Source organism: Dendropsophus ebraccatus, chromosome 8 (assembly GCF_027789765.1).
Source record: "Dendropsophus ebraccatus isolate aDenEbr1 chromosome 8, aDenEbr1.pat, whole genome shotgun sequence".
Lineage (NCBI taxonomy): Eukaryota > Metazoa > Chordata > Amphibia > Anura > Hylidae > Dendropsophus > Dendropsophus ebraccatus.
The window spans coordinates 80104539-80118423 of NC_091461.1; the positions used below are offsets into that span (position 1 = coordinate 80104539).

Sequence of the window (13885 nt, forward strand, 5' to 3'; positions counted from 1 at the left end):
GTTTGCACTGCAACTGCTGCTGGTTTTCCCCTAGTATTCTCTGGTAATGTGCATTCTCATGTGTATTCTCATGTATTCCTGTGTATTATTACAGTGTACAGTGGTATGCAAGGCTGTTGATCACGTGACCTGTAACCATGGTTCCTCCAATGGCCGACTAGTTCTGGCCAGGAGCAACCATGTGACCTCCCACTTCCTCCTAACAAGTTAGTCTTCCCCCTGCTTCCAAGCAAGGAGGATGTGTGTCGTCCCTCTCCTGCCTCAGAGGAGTTGGGCTTCTTCTCTGCAGCCTTTTCACCATAAGAAGAGTGACTGATTCTGCTGCTGTATTCAAGTCTTCGGCTGTATCTGCCTGCTCAAGTGACCGGATTCTTCTCTCTCATCTGGGTGTCATTCCGTTATCTTTCCTCATCGCTACAAGGATTCACAGCAAGTATTATTCTCAAGCTAATCCACCCAGCAACGTTATTCCTCTCATACTCCTACTCCCATCATCCGGCACGTATTCTCACAGCCTATGCAGCACCACTCCTGCTTTATTTGTCAAAGCCTGCTATATACCCGGTTGCATCCGGAGAGAACTGTTGCTACTAGTTACCTCATCTATAATAAAACCGCTGTTACTGAACCCTGGCATTGGTGTCCACTAACTGGTGCCCTGACTAAGTGCAGCGAAGAATCGCATGCCCATCATCACCCGCAGATTCCACAGACCGGCTCTACAGCTGTGCCGCCCTCAGGCCTATACCGTGACAAGTATAACCCCTGCAGCTGCCCCGGTCATTGCCCGCTCATAACACCAGCACTGCGGAAGTGGCCCCCAGGGGCCAGGGCATCGCATTCACACTAATGCTGGTGTTTAAAATTTGTGAAACACTTAATACTTACTTATATTTGTTTTCTCTTTTTACTGCAGCATGGTGGACCGTGAGCTCACTTGAATAACAAGAGGAAACACGTAGATGCATTTACAACATATTCCAACTACAGCAGGATACAGTAGCGGCAACATATTTAATACGGTCTGGAGTGACCATCCGGCGTGGAAGGGGTGGAAGATTACCAGGAGCAGTACACACCGGCACACATCGGTGCGTCGGAAGTGGACGAAACTTGGTTACAGTACCGACGATGATCCTATATGGTGAGACGATGTTACTGCCCCCCTGAGCCGGTGTAAGGTACTTAGAATGCACAAACACCTTATGCCGCCCTGAATCTGGAGAGGAACCGACAGCTGGACCTCACTGGTTTGCCTATTCTGGCAGAAAAAGCATTCTGCCAATGTGAACTACGTCTAAACTCTTGTGGAGCAGTGAGCTCATGGGACCACGCAATGAATTAACACTATTTGTTTATATCTTCTTATAAATGGATTTTATATATCTTATGGGATGTACCTTCCCCATATTTTCAAGCTACTGTGGACACTCACTGGACACTTTTATTCGCATATATTGCGATCCTATGTGGGGATAAGGGGTTAATGTGCACTTGGCTCTACACAGCTGCTGAGCTTCTAATTGTTTTCTCACAACCAATGAAAGTTTTGTTGAATTTGTAACACATCTATATAAAGTTGTAATTGTTTCACATTGTCACGCTTGAAAATGATGACGTGAGGTCATCGAAACGTCGCGTTTGCACACGCCGCATTTACTCACATGTTGTGAACTTATTGTTTTGATGGAATAAACCACTTTTTGCACGTACTATTGGGAGTGCTGCAGACTATTTCACACTGGATTTATCAGCCCTTGGTCAAGGCAATCTGCTGGCACCAGTATAACAGGACTTTGCGTTGTGCTGCTTGAGTATACTATTTAGATAGATAGATAGATAGATAGATAGATAGGAGATAGATAAAATTTAAGAAGTCGCAGCACATCCAAATTGTGCAAAATCCGTGTATTTATTTCATGGTAACAAAATTAGCCAGTGCAACGTTTCAGTTTCGTTTGAGACTGAAACGTTGCACTGGCTAATTTTGTTACCATGAAATAAATACACGGATTTTGCACGATTTGGGTGTGCTGCGACTTGATAGATAGATAGATAGATAGATAGATAGATAGATAGATAGATAGATAGGAGATAGGTAGTGGTGCCGTTTCTGGAAGAAAGCAGCTATGTTTTTCTAACCTTAGATAACCCTTTTAATTTATACATGGTTCTATATGTGAAATGTAGAAGCCTCTATAACTTTTCTCAATCCTTATTCACTATGAGTAATGTAGTAAAATATAGCCTTTGTTATTCAGAAAACATTGTCGTCTGCCAAGGTTCCCTATGGGTAACATAATCAGTTGGGGGCCCACTCAGACTCACTCGCCCCTCCTAGGCTAAACCCCTAGCTATGCCCCTGACATGAGAACATACCCCTCTCCTAGTTATTCACAGGATAAGGGATAACAAGACCTATAGAGAATTAATGAAGCATTGTCCACAATGTTTATTTGAGGGTGATATGTTTCCCACATTCTCATAACCAGTGTAGGACTGGGCCACCGGAGGATCGGAGGATCCTCCGGTGGGCCCCTCCCCCACTCCCACTGCCTGTCCAGCAGCTGGGGCCCCCAGACAGCTATAGGATGATGCTGCCTGTCCCCAGTGGGCCCCAGCTGCAGCAGGATAAATATATGGTTTTGCCGGGTCTGCCCGACTCTGAGGAGACAGCCCCGGCAAAACCATGTCCTGAGTAGTCCCGGGAAGCTCCCCCCCCCCCCCCCCCCCCCGGCCATGGGAAGCCCCACCCCCTTCCAGCGTTCGTGATCTCACTCAAGCAGAGCAGGGAGTGGAGTCGCTGGGGCACTAGAGGAACCTTACAGGTGAGGTAAGTATAGCTGTTTTTTGTTTTAACCCCTTAATGACATCGGGCGTAAACTTACGCCCTCGCGCCCTGGTACTTGGCGCATCAGGGCGTAAATTTACGCCCGATGTTTCCCCGATCGCTGCGTCTTCGCACACAGCGATCGGGGAAGATGGCCTGCTATAAATCATAGCAGGCCATCTTAGCTTCTCGGCACGGGGGGTGGTTAACACCCCCCGTGCTTACGATCGCCGCTATAGGCTGATCAATTCAGATCAGCCAATAGCGGTGACCCGGAAAAAAATGGCGGTCGGTGCTGTCCGAGGACGGCACCGACCGCCATTACTGTAAAAAGTAATGGTGGTCACCGTGCCACCGGCCCGATCGCCGTGAACGGCCGGCCGTTCACGGCGATCGGGCCGGTGGCACGGCGATCAGAGTCCCACAAAATAAAAAATACCTGCCCTGGACCCCTCAGCTAGGTAGCTGAGGGGTCCAGAGCAGGTATTTGTACATTACTCACCTATCCCGGGGTCCTGATCGGCGTCTTCCGGGTTCGCGGCGTCCTCCGTCTTTCCAGCACGTCTTCGGATCTTTCCGGCGGTCCCCGTCGTCTTCTTTCGGCTATTTTCGGCTCCAGCCTCGTCATTTTCCGGATTTTGCGTTCTGCTGCCCTCTAGCGGCTGATATGTGTAATACACTTATCAGCAGCTACAGGGATGTTCAGAATGTAGAAAAAGTTTTTTTTTTTTTCCAAATTTTTTTTTTTCTATTTTCCGCACCCTATCGCCGCTGAGTGTTGATCAGCGCTGCTAATCAGCAACTCCTTCTTTTTGGCGTAGGGTGTTTTTTTTCTATATTCTACTGCTACGGTCTGCTGATAAGTGCCGCGCATAAGTGCGGCATTTATCAGCAACTCCTTTGTTGGCGTAGGTTTTTTTTTTATACTTACTGTAAAAAAAAACCCCAAAAACACTACATTACACCACACTACATTGAATAAAGTTTGACACTACACCACTACATACCCCATATACCAATCCCCATATAAAGATGGCCCCCAGGGTGTTTTCGGCGTCAGAGGGATACGTTATTATTGCCTCCGACACCGAAACAGCCAGTGAGGATGAATGGGGGGATCCTTCTTTCCTCCATTCACCCTCATCATCCTCATCATCCAGTGACGTGTCTGGGGGTAGCGTAGTGTACGCTGCCCCCCAGACACGTCTTTTCCGCCAGTACTGTTCCAATAAGAGATCACGGTATGGCGTGAAATTCTACAAACTCTGTGAGCGTACCTCAGGGTACACTTACAGATTTAGGGTACGTGCACACTGTGGAATGGCGAAGGATAACCCTTTGTGCATTCCGCAGCTGGCACCCACCGGCGGACTGATGCGGGCGCATGTCTCTACCCGTGTCATAGACTCCATTGTATGCACGGGCGGATTCCGTCGTCCATACAAAGAATGAATACGTTGGACGGAGAGCGGAATCCGCCCGTGCATAGAATGGAGTCTATGACACGGACGGAGACGTGCGCCTGCATCAGTCAGCCGGCGGGTGCCAACTGCGGAATGCACGAAGGGTTATCTGTCGCGATTCCGCAGTGTGCACGTACCCTTAGAGTGTATGTAGGAAGGGACACCCGAATCCAGCCCCCAGATGCCCCCTCCCCCCCATCCTCGGAACAAGTGGAAAGATCGTCCGGGAACTGATCTTCCCACTGCTGGATAAAGGTTTCCACCTGTACAGGGATAACTTTTATACCAGCACCCCCTCTTCCGGTCCCTCGCTGCCCGAGCTACTGTAGCTTGCGGCACGATCCGAAAATATCAGAAGCAGTAATAGAGCCCTAATATTTAGCAGCCATGGAGCGGACCCAGCGCTTCTGGATATGAAGGACCCCGTATCGCACCAGGACAACATTTTCCAGGTGACGTCCCCCACACTGGAAAACAGGAGACCCCAGAAGAAGTGCAGAGTGTGGCGTAACAGGGGGATCAGGAAGGACACCATTTTCCAGTGTGACACCTGTCCTGATCACCCCGGCCTCTGCATACTGGATCGCTCCAAGGCGCACCACACGTCATTGGGGTTCTACATTATCTAAATTCTGTCCCTTATTCCTATTTCAGGGGTCACGTTGGTCCAGGGATTATTCTGATCGCCATTATGGAGTCTTGAAGGAATTTTTCCCCTGTGCTGAGGCTACTGTCGTCTGCCTCACGAGGGTTTTTTGCCTTCCTCTGGATCAACACAGATTGAATTTGATGGACACCTGTCATTTCCAACCTTATAAACTAATAATTGCCCTAATACCCCCAAAATAAATTAGAATTGTCCCTTTTTCCCAGCTAAGTAAGTATGGCCACCATTCCCATTAGAGGATGCCATGATGCAATTACAAAGCCTCTGTGCGGCCAGGACAGTAGAAACCCCCCACAAGTGACCCCATTCTAGAAACTACACCCCATAAGGAATCTAACAAGGGGGGCAGCGGGGATATGGACCCCTGGTGACGGCCACATTTGGGACGTGAAAATGAAAAAAATTGTATTTTTTTATTTTCTCGGCACATGTTCTACGTAAGTGACTGTCACCAGTGGGGTCCATATCCTCACTGCACCCCTTGTTAGATTCCTTATGGGGTGTAGTTTCCAGAATGGGGTCACTTGTCGGGGGTTTCTACTGACCTGGCAGCACAGGAGCTTTGTAATTGCGACATGGCCTCCATCCTCCATTCCAGCCTCTAAATGGCGCTCTGTCCCTTTGGTGGCTTGCCCTGTGCCCATATGGCACATTATATCCACATATGGGGTATTTTCGTACTCAGGGGAAACTACCCTACACGTTTTGTGTTCATTTTCTTTTTTAACCCCTTGTGGAAATGGAAAAAATCAAGGCTAGACCAACATTTAGTGTAATTTTTGTAAAATTTTTACTCAATCATTAATCTTGTCATGATTTTTTCATTTTCACAAGGGGCTAAAAGATAAAAAAAAACAATAAATGTGTAGAGCAATTTCCCCTGAGTACGGAAATACCCCACATGTGGACATAAAGTGCCATGCGGGTGCAGGGTAAGCCTCCGAAGGGAAGGAGCGCCATTTCGTTTTTGAAGGCTGGATTTGGATGGAATGGATTTCGAGGGGCCATGTTGCATTCAAAAGGCCTCTGTGTTGCCAAGACAGTTGAAACCCTCCACAAGTGACCCCATTATGGAAACTACACCCCTCAAGGAATGTAACAAGGGGTGTAGTGAGCATATGGACCCCACTGGTGACGGGCACAAATGTGGAAAAATGTGGCGTGAAAATGAAATATTACATTTTTTACACTATAATGTTGGTTTAGCCTTGAATTTATCATTTTCACAAAGGGTTAAAAGAGAAAAAAAACACACAATATGTGTAGAGCAATTTCCCCCGAGTCCGTAAATACCCCACATGTGGACATAAAGCGCCATGTGGGCGCAGGGCAAGCCTCCGAAGGGAAGGAGCGCCATTTGGATTTTGGAGGTTGGATTTGGCTAGAATGGATGATGAACGCCATGTCGCATTTACAGAGCCCTCGTGCTGCCAAAACACTGGAAACCCCCCACAAGTGACCCCATTCTGGAAACTGCACCCCTCAAGGAATCTAACAAGGGGTGCAGTGAGGATATGGACCCCTTGATGACGGGCACATTTGTGCCATGAAAGTGAAAAAATTAAAATTTTCACTTTCACGTCACATTTTTCCACATTTGTGCCCGTCACCAGTGGGGTCCATATGCTCACTGCACCCCTTGTTAGATTCCTTGAGGGGTGTAGTTTCCAGAATGGGGTCACTTGTGGGGGGTTTCCAGTGTCTTGGCAGCACGAGGGCTCTGTAAATGCGACATGGCCCTTGAAATCCTTTCCAGTGAAATTCAGCTTCCAAAAGCCAATTGGCGCTCCTTCCCTTTGGAGGCTCATCCTGCGCCCCCTTGGCACTTTATCGCCACATGTGGGGTATTTCCGTACTCGGGAGAAACTGCGCTACACATTTTGTGTCTTTTTTTTCCTCTTATCCCTTTAAGAAAATGAAAAATTGAAGGCTAGAACGTTTTAGTGTAAAAAATAAATTTTTCTTTTTTCACGCCATATTGTTCGGAAAATCTGTGAAGCACCTGTGGGTCCAAATGCTCACCGCACCCCTTGTTACATTCCTTGAGGGGTTTAGTTTTCTAAATGGTGTCCCTTTAGGGGGATTTCTTAGGTTTTGGCACCCCAGAGCCTCTGCCAAGTGGTACAGTCAGAAATGACCAAATATAACGGAGGCGTTGAAATTCACTAGGCGCTCCTTTGTATCTGAGGCTTGTGGTTGTGTCAAATAGCGCAATAGGGCCACATATGGGGTATTTCTATAAACTGCAGAAACGGGGCAATAATTATTGGGGTGCATTTCTCTGGTAATAGGTTTATAATTATGAAAAATATTGGATTACAATAAAATCTCTGCACAGAAAATTAAAATTTTAAAATTTCTTACACACTTAGCTTTTATTTCTATGACTCCCCTAAAGGGTTAAAACACTTTCTGGATATACTTTTGCAGAGTGTGGGGGGTGCAGTTTCTGAAATGGGGTGCTTTGTGGGGCTTTCTAACATACAGGCCCCTAAAATACACTTTAAACCTGAACAGGTCCCTAAAAATATCTGATTTTGAAATTTTACTGAAAATTTGGAAATTTGCTGCTAATGTTTTAAGCTTCCTATTGTCTAAAAAAAATTAAAGATCGTTTAATAAATGCCGCCAACATAAAGGAGACATGTTGCTAATGCTATTTAATATATAATTTATGTGGTATAATCACTTTCTGTATACGCAAAAAAGTTTCAAAGTTGGAAAAATGCAGTTTTTCACATTTTTTCACATTATTTGTTTTTTTTTCATAAAGATTCGTTATGAGTATCGACTCCAATTTACCAGAAATGTAAAGTACAATATGTCACGAGAAAACAATCTCAGAATCAGCCGGATAGGTAAAAGCATCCCGAAGTTATTAATGAATAAAGTGACACTGGTCATATTCATAAAATTTGTCTCTGTCATTAAGGCCATTTCAGGCTCTGTCCTTAAAGGGGTTGTCCAGCGAAATTTTTTTTTCTTTCAAATCAACTGGTATCAGAAAGTTAAATAGATTTGTAATTTACTTCTATTTAAAAATCTCAAGTCTTCCCATACTTATACACTGTTGTATGTCCTGCAGGAAATGTTGTTTGTTTACATTCAGAAACAGTGCTCTCTACTGACATCTCTGGCGGAGTCAGGAACTGTCCTGAGCAGGAGAGGTTTTCTATGGGCACTTGCTGCTGCTCTAGACAGTTCCTGACTCCGCCAGAGATGTCAGTAGAGAGCACTGTTTCTGAATGTAAACAAACACCACTTCCTGCAAGATATATAGTAGCTTATAAGGATGGGAAGACTTGAGAATTCATCTTGTTTGTATATTACCCTCAGTGTTTCTTGTTTGCAGAGGAACTACAATCACCAAAATATCTAGCACAAGTCATAATTGGAAAAAAAAAAAAAAAGTTCACTGATGGGATGTGAACCCTGGTCAGTGTGCATGGTAAACCTGTCACTTACCACTGCACTATAGTGGGAAGCTGATGAAGCAAGAGGGAAATAGTCTATAAAATAGATCTAATTCTGAATAAATAAATAAAAAAGGGATGGTGAACCAGGTGGTGATGATTTCTATTTGAAAGAAAAAAACACAGAAATAAGATGTGCAGAAGTCATCTGTGGCTGTTTCTGCTGCTGCCAAGAGTGCTCCCCCCAGCTGCTTCAGCTCTATGTACATGAAGGTTTCCCCTGACGGCTTCTCTGTGTGTGGGGAGGGGGGGAGGGGGTTAGAACGGCAGAGGAGATGATTTATGTGTCAGGGAACAGTGTTGTGTCACACAGAAATCATCTCCCCTGTCCTGACCTCCTCCCCTCCCCCCCAGCTGCTTCAGCTCTATGTACATGAAGGTTTCCCCTGACGGCTTCTCTGTGTGTGGGGAGGGGGGGAGGGGGGGTTAGGACGGCAGAGGAGATGATTTGTGTGTCAGGGAACAGTTGTGACAGAACCAAGTGTTGAAGCGATCAGAACTGCAGCAGCGCAGACAGCATTCTCCCCTCTCAGGATGACTCAGACTCACTCTGGGGATGAGGAGACACTGCCTGTGCTGCTGCCGAGAGTGTGATCTGCTGGGACCTGCCTGACAGAAATCAAGCCCCTCCGTCTTCACAAGTCCCCCTCACGCTTGATCTGCACAGGCTACTGTGTAGCCAATCAGGCTCAAGTACTCTGCAGCCAATAAGAAGAGGGAGAGGCTGGCACAGGCGCAGAAGAGCTCAGTGCAGCTGACGTCACCGAACCAGAAGCAGAGACAGGAGAAGCTTCCGGTCCGGAGAATGACAGGAAGACAGAAGATCTGAAGCAAGCAAGTCACGTGACCGTCCCAGAGATCTCCCAGAGCAGACATCTAATGACAGGTAAGTATATTAGAGAAGGGTTAACCTTGGTTAACCCTTTCCTAATACAAAAAATCATTTTTCCCTGGACAACCCCTTTAAGGGGTTAAATACAGATGGAGGGGCTGGAGAATGAGGTACTGGTATGCTGATGAGGGGGAAAAAGAATGAGAGGGGTACTACTATGATGATGGTAGGGCAGAAGGATGAAGGGGGAAGGAGGATGATGGAGGGGTAGTAATATGATGGAGGGGCAGGAGGATGAAGGGGGTAGTAGTATGATGGGGTAGGAGGATGACGGGGGCCAGGAGGATGAAGGTCGTAGTAGTATGATGATAAAGGGTGTAGTATTAAGATGATGGAGGGGCAGAAAGATGAATGGGTAGTAGTATGATGATGATGATTAAGGGGTATGATCTTGGAGGTGCAGGAGGATGATGAAGTAGTAATAGTATGATGATGGAGGAGGATGAGAGGGGTAGTAGTATGATGATGGAGGAGCAGGAGGATGAAGGAGGTAGTAGTATGATGATGGAGGAGGAGCAGGAGGATGAGAGGGGTAGTAGTATGATGATGGAGGTGCAGGAGGATGATGAAGGAGGTAGGGATGAGAGGGGTAGTAGTATGATGATGGAGGTGCAGGAGGATGATGAAGGAGGTAGTAGTATGATGATGGAGGTACAGGAGGATGAGAGGGGTAGCAGTATGATGATGGAGGAGCAGAAGGATGAAGGAGGTAGTAGTATGATGATGGAGGTGCAGGAGGATGAAGGAGTAGTAGTATGATGATGGATGATATGGTCAGGAATAGTGTGATGGTATGTTAAGAGGTACAGTATGGTGATAATATATTAGTGCTGTTTTGGGGTCACTTCCACACACTGAGCCCCACATAACTATGTATTCTGATCTCCCACAAAGCATTCAGTGTACAATACACCAAGAATCCTACAGGTACAACAGCTGCAAGCACTACAACTCCCTGCATTAACTGCACCCCTCAGGATATGCTGGGAGTTGTAGTACATATGAGCTGCCACTGTAGAGACATATAGTGCTGGACCTTGAGGGCTGATGGTTGTAACAGATTACAGCCACCAGAAGCTTCTGCACAACAATCAATTATTAAAGGTTTGTTCTGTCTGAAACTACAACTCCCAACATACCCTTCATTAAAGATTCATAAGTGTAGGGTATTCTGAGAGTTATAGTTCGACTGAAAACATGTCATTCACAAGGGAGTTGTTGCAGATCCAGATGAATCCAGGATAGGGCCAGGTCAGTATGTCACTTTTTACCGATTTTTCTTTGGTAGGCCTCAAGGATCATTTCCTCTGGTGGGCCCCAGGTATCCCAGTCCGACACTGCTCATAACCACTGGGACCCCCACCAATCAGCTTGATATCCCCTAATCCTGTGGATTTTGCAAGGGGGGCAGCTACCTAGCCCACACCTGCATGTATAGGTGTGGGGGCACAATACTCTGCCTTGCCCCTGATCCTGCCCACTGGGTTATGTACACTCACCGGCCACTTTACACCATGCTAGTAACGGGTTGGACCCCCTTTTGCCTTCAGAACTGCCTCAATTCTTCGTGGCATAGATTCAACAAGGTGCTGGAAGCATTCCTCAGAGATTTTGGTCCATATTGACATGATAGCATCACACAGTTGCCGCAGATTTGTCGGCTGCACATCCATGATGCGAATCTCCCGTTTCACCACATCCCAAAGATGCTCTATTGGATTGAGATCTGGTGACTGTGGAGGCCATTTGAGTACAGTGAACTTGTCATGTTCAAGAAACCAGTCTGAGATGATTCTAGCTTTATGACATGGCGCATTATCCTGCTGAAAGTAGCCATCAGGGGGGAGTGGTTTAAGCATGGCCGAGTGAAGACGTGCCGTCTCTCAGCTCCGGGCACTGCTCATTATTACCGGGACACTGACCGACCATAGCCTGGCACAGGAATGCCCACCAGAGCCAAGAAGACCCCTGCTACCCCGCTGGCGACCCCACGGGCATCTATCTCCCGTTTTGTCCACCCGCTGTCCCCCTCTTCCACGATAGCCGCGGGCAGCTCCAAAATGGCCTCCGCAGCTACCGCCAGGACAGCGACTCAGAGGCCGAACTCGCCTTTCCCTGAGCTCAGCCAGCCGCATCCAACAATCCTGAGGGATGGAGGGACTCCTGGTTCACCCTCACGGATAGAATCCGACACCCCGGTGGGAGACCCGCTAACGGCCGCAGCCCCGGTGACTCTGCTGTCGGAGGTAAAGGCCCTGCTACAAGCCCTCCCCACACGCACCGAGCTGACAGGGCAGCTGTCTCTCATGGAGGAGCGCCATGGGAAGGACATGGCAGAACTGAAGTCCGCAGTTGCCGCCATCACTACCTCCATCTCCTCCCTTGAATCCCGGCACACCGAACTGGATAAAGCCATCACTGCCGTGGCCCCCCGGGTAGACGCTCATGAGGCGGTCCTGCGCGACCTCATAACGCATGTTAAGATACGCGGCCTCCCCGAAGATATAGGGCCAGATCGTCTGGTGGACACTGTGCGCAGCATCTTTAATCAGTACTTGGGGGACCCAGAAGGCACACACATTGAGTTGGACAGAACACATCGGGTGGCCGGACTCCGTACCCAGGACCGCAACCGTCCACGGGACGTCCTCTGCCGCGTCCATTATTACCAGCAAAAGGAGGCACTGCTGCAGCGCGCCTGAGAGCTGGGCCCCCTGGACTACCACGGCGCTGAAGTTACACTGCTGCCAGACCTGTCCCGCCGAACCCTAGCAATGAGGCGCCTCCTGCACCCCCTCCTGGAAGCGATTTGAGACGAGGGCGCCTCATATCGTTGGGGATACCCCTTCCACCTTATCGTGCGGCGCGGAGGGATCTCCAGCATTGTGCGTACGCCGGGAGACCTGCCGGAAGTATTTAAGCTTCTGGACATCCCTGACTTACCGATACCGGACTGGACTGCTCCCATCCTCCCCATGCCTGCGGCTAGACCAGCACCTGGACGTCGATCGCCTCCTGCCGAACAACGACGATCCCGCTCCCCTCGTCAAGAGGACCCTCGTCCGACTCCTCTCCCCCAGCGCTTCCCGACGTTCCGGGGAAGACCGGCAGAGGACTGAGTGGGGCATTGCAGGGAGCCTCGTCCCTGCACACCCGGCAGTCCGGGTCCGTCAGCGGGATGCCCGGGACTCTCTCCTATTCTCCGGTTCAGGACTCCGGGACACGTGAGCCGCCCCTTGTGGGGGCCAGATCTGACCGCATAGTGTTCTGTTCTGTCCCCATACCTTAGATGCCCTTACCTCGGGAATGCTGTAGGGCCTGCTGCCTCACGAGGCATAAGCGCCCTTGCACCACACCTGTTCATCTCCCTCCTCTCACTTAGGTCCCCCACCCTTGTTCCCCTACCCCCCCCTCCCATTGTCTTTCCCCTGTCTCCCTCCGTTCCTGGGGGCCTTATCTCCCCCCCCCTCACCTTTGTTTCCCTACCCCATCCCCCCCTCATCCACGTACCGCTCCCCCCTCACCCTCCCTTAAGTCTGCTCCTCTGTGTGGTGATATACAGGTACTAAGCGATACTCTGGAATACCCTCCAGGTGGTGCTATCACATCATATCTACGACTACACTGCGGTTCTCTCAATGTGTTTCCTATAAATATGTGGGACTGTTCAAGACTTTGCAAATGCTCCCGATACCACATTGTAACCTGTGATTTTGGAACGTCCTTGGGAGGGATTACTCATCTGACTTTTGGGGGTCCTCTTTGCATACTAGTGGTCCCCATCACTGTTCCCTTCTCCCTTCTCCCCCCTCCCCCCCTCCCTTCCCCCCCTCCCTCCCCCCTTCCCCCCCCCTTTTTCCCCTCCCCTTCCCCCCCCCTTTTTCCCCTCCTTTTCCCTCTCCCCCCCTCCTCCCCCTCCCCTTCCACCCCCCCCCTCCCCCCCTGTTTCCTAACCCCCCCTTCCCTCCCCCCCTCCCCCTCCTCTTCCCCCCTCCTTCCGCCCCCATCTCCCTTCCCCCTGTTCCATACTAATACGTGGGTATTTCTAAGATCTAGTCGCTGTTTTTCTTGTCTCAATGCAACCTGTGTTCCTGTACGCCACTGTGTGGGATTGTTTAAATGGTTTTTCTTTGTGGTTCTATCCACATAACTGTGGTTCTCACGTATAGTGCCGGTTAAGTACCAGAGATGTGTTACTCTCTCCTTATCCTTTTACCCTCCTGTCCTACCTCGCCACTCTCCCTCTCTACTCCCTGTCGGGCGCCTCTGCCTCCTTCTGGGGGCCTCTCCCGCTGGCATTACCCCCCCCCCCTCCCCCCTGTCTCTTATCCCCCCTTCCTCTGGTGGGACCCTTTGTTGCCCTATACCCTCCCCGAACCTCCCCAGTTAGTTACCTGAGGGAAGTATGGCCACCCATAGGTCATGTCCCTGACTCTCCCGTATATAGAGTGCCCGGATAGCTGAGTTTCCCGGTTAAGCCTATACGAACGCCCCTGTGTGTTCGAGTCAGGACCCTTGGTCTGATATTCCACGCTCCCCCATGTGGTCTACTCCTCACAG

General features: G+C 49.0%; 1 protein-coding gene across 2 annotated transcripts in view; it reads left to right on the plus strand.

The window, feature by feature from the left end:
* The first annotated feature begins 9127 nt into the window (after positions 1–9127).
* Positions 9128–13885, plus strand: part of LOC138799481 (zinc finger protein 182-like) — a 42672-nt gene continuing 37914 nt past the window's right edge. Inside the window, exon 1 of one of the 2 annotated variants that reach the window (XM_069980722.1) lies at positions 9128–9319. In XM_069980722.1, coding sequence (XP_069836823.1) covers positions 9313–9319 — 7 coding nt within the window. In that variant the 5' untranslated portion in view covers positions 9128–9312. The remainder of the gene's footprint in view (positions 9320–13885) is intronic. The other variant, XM_069980725.1, reaches the window with a different exon arrangement.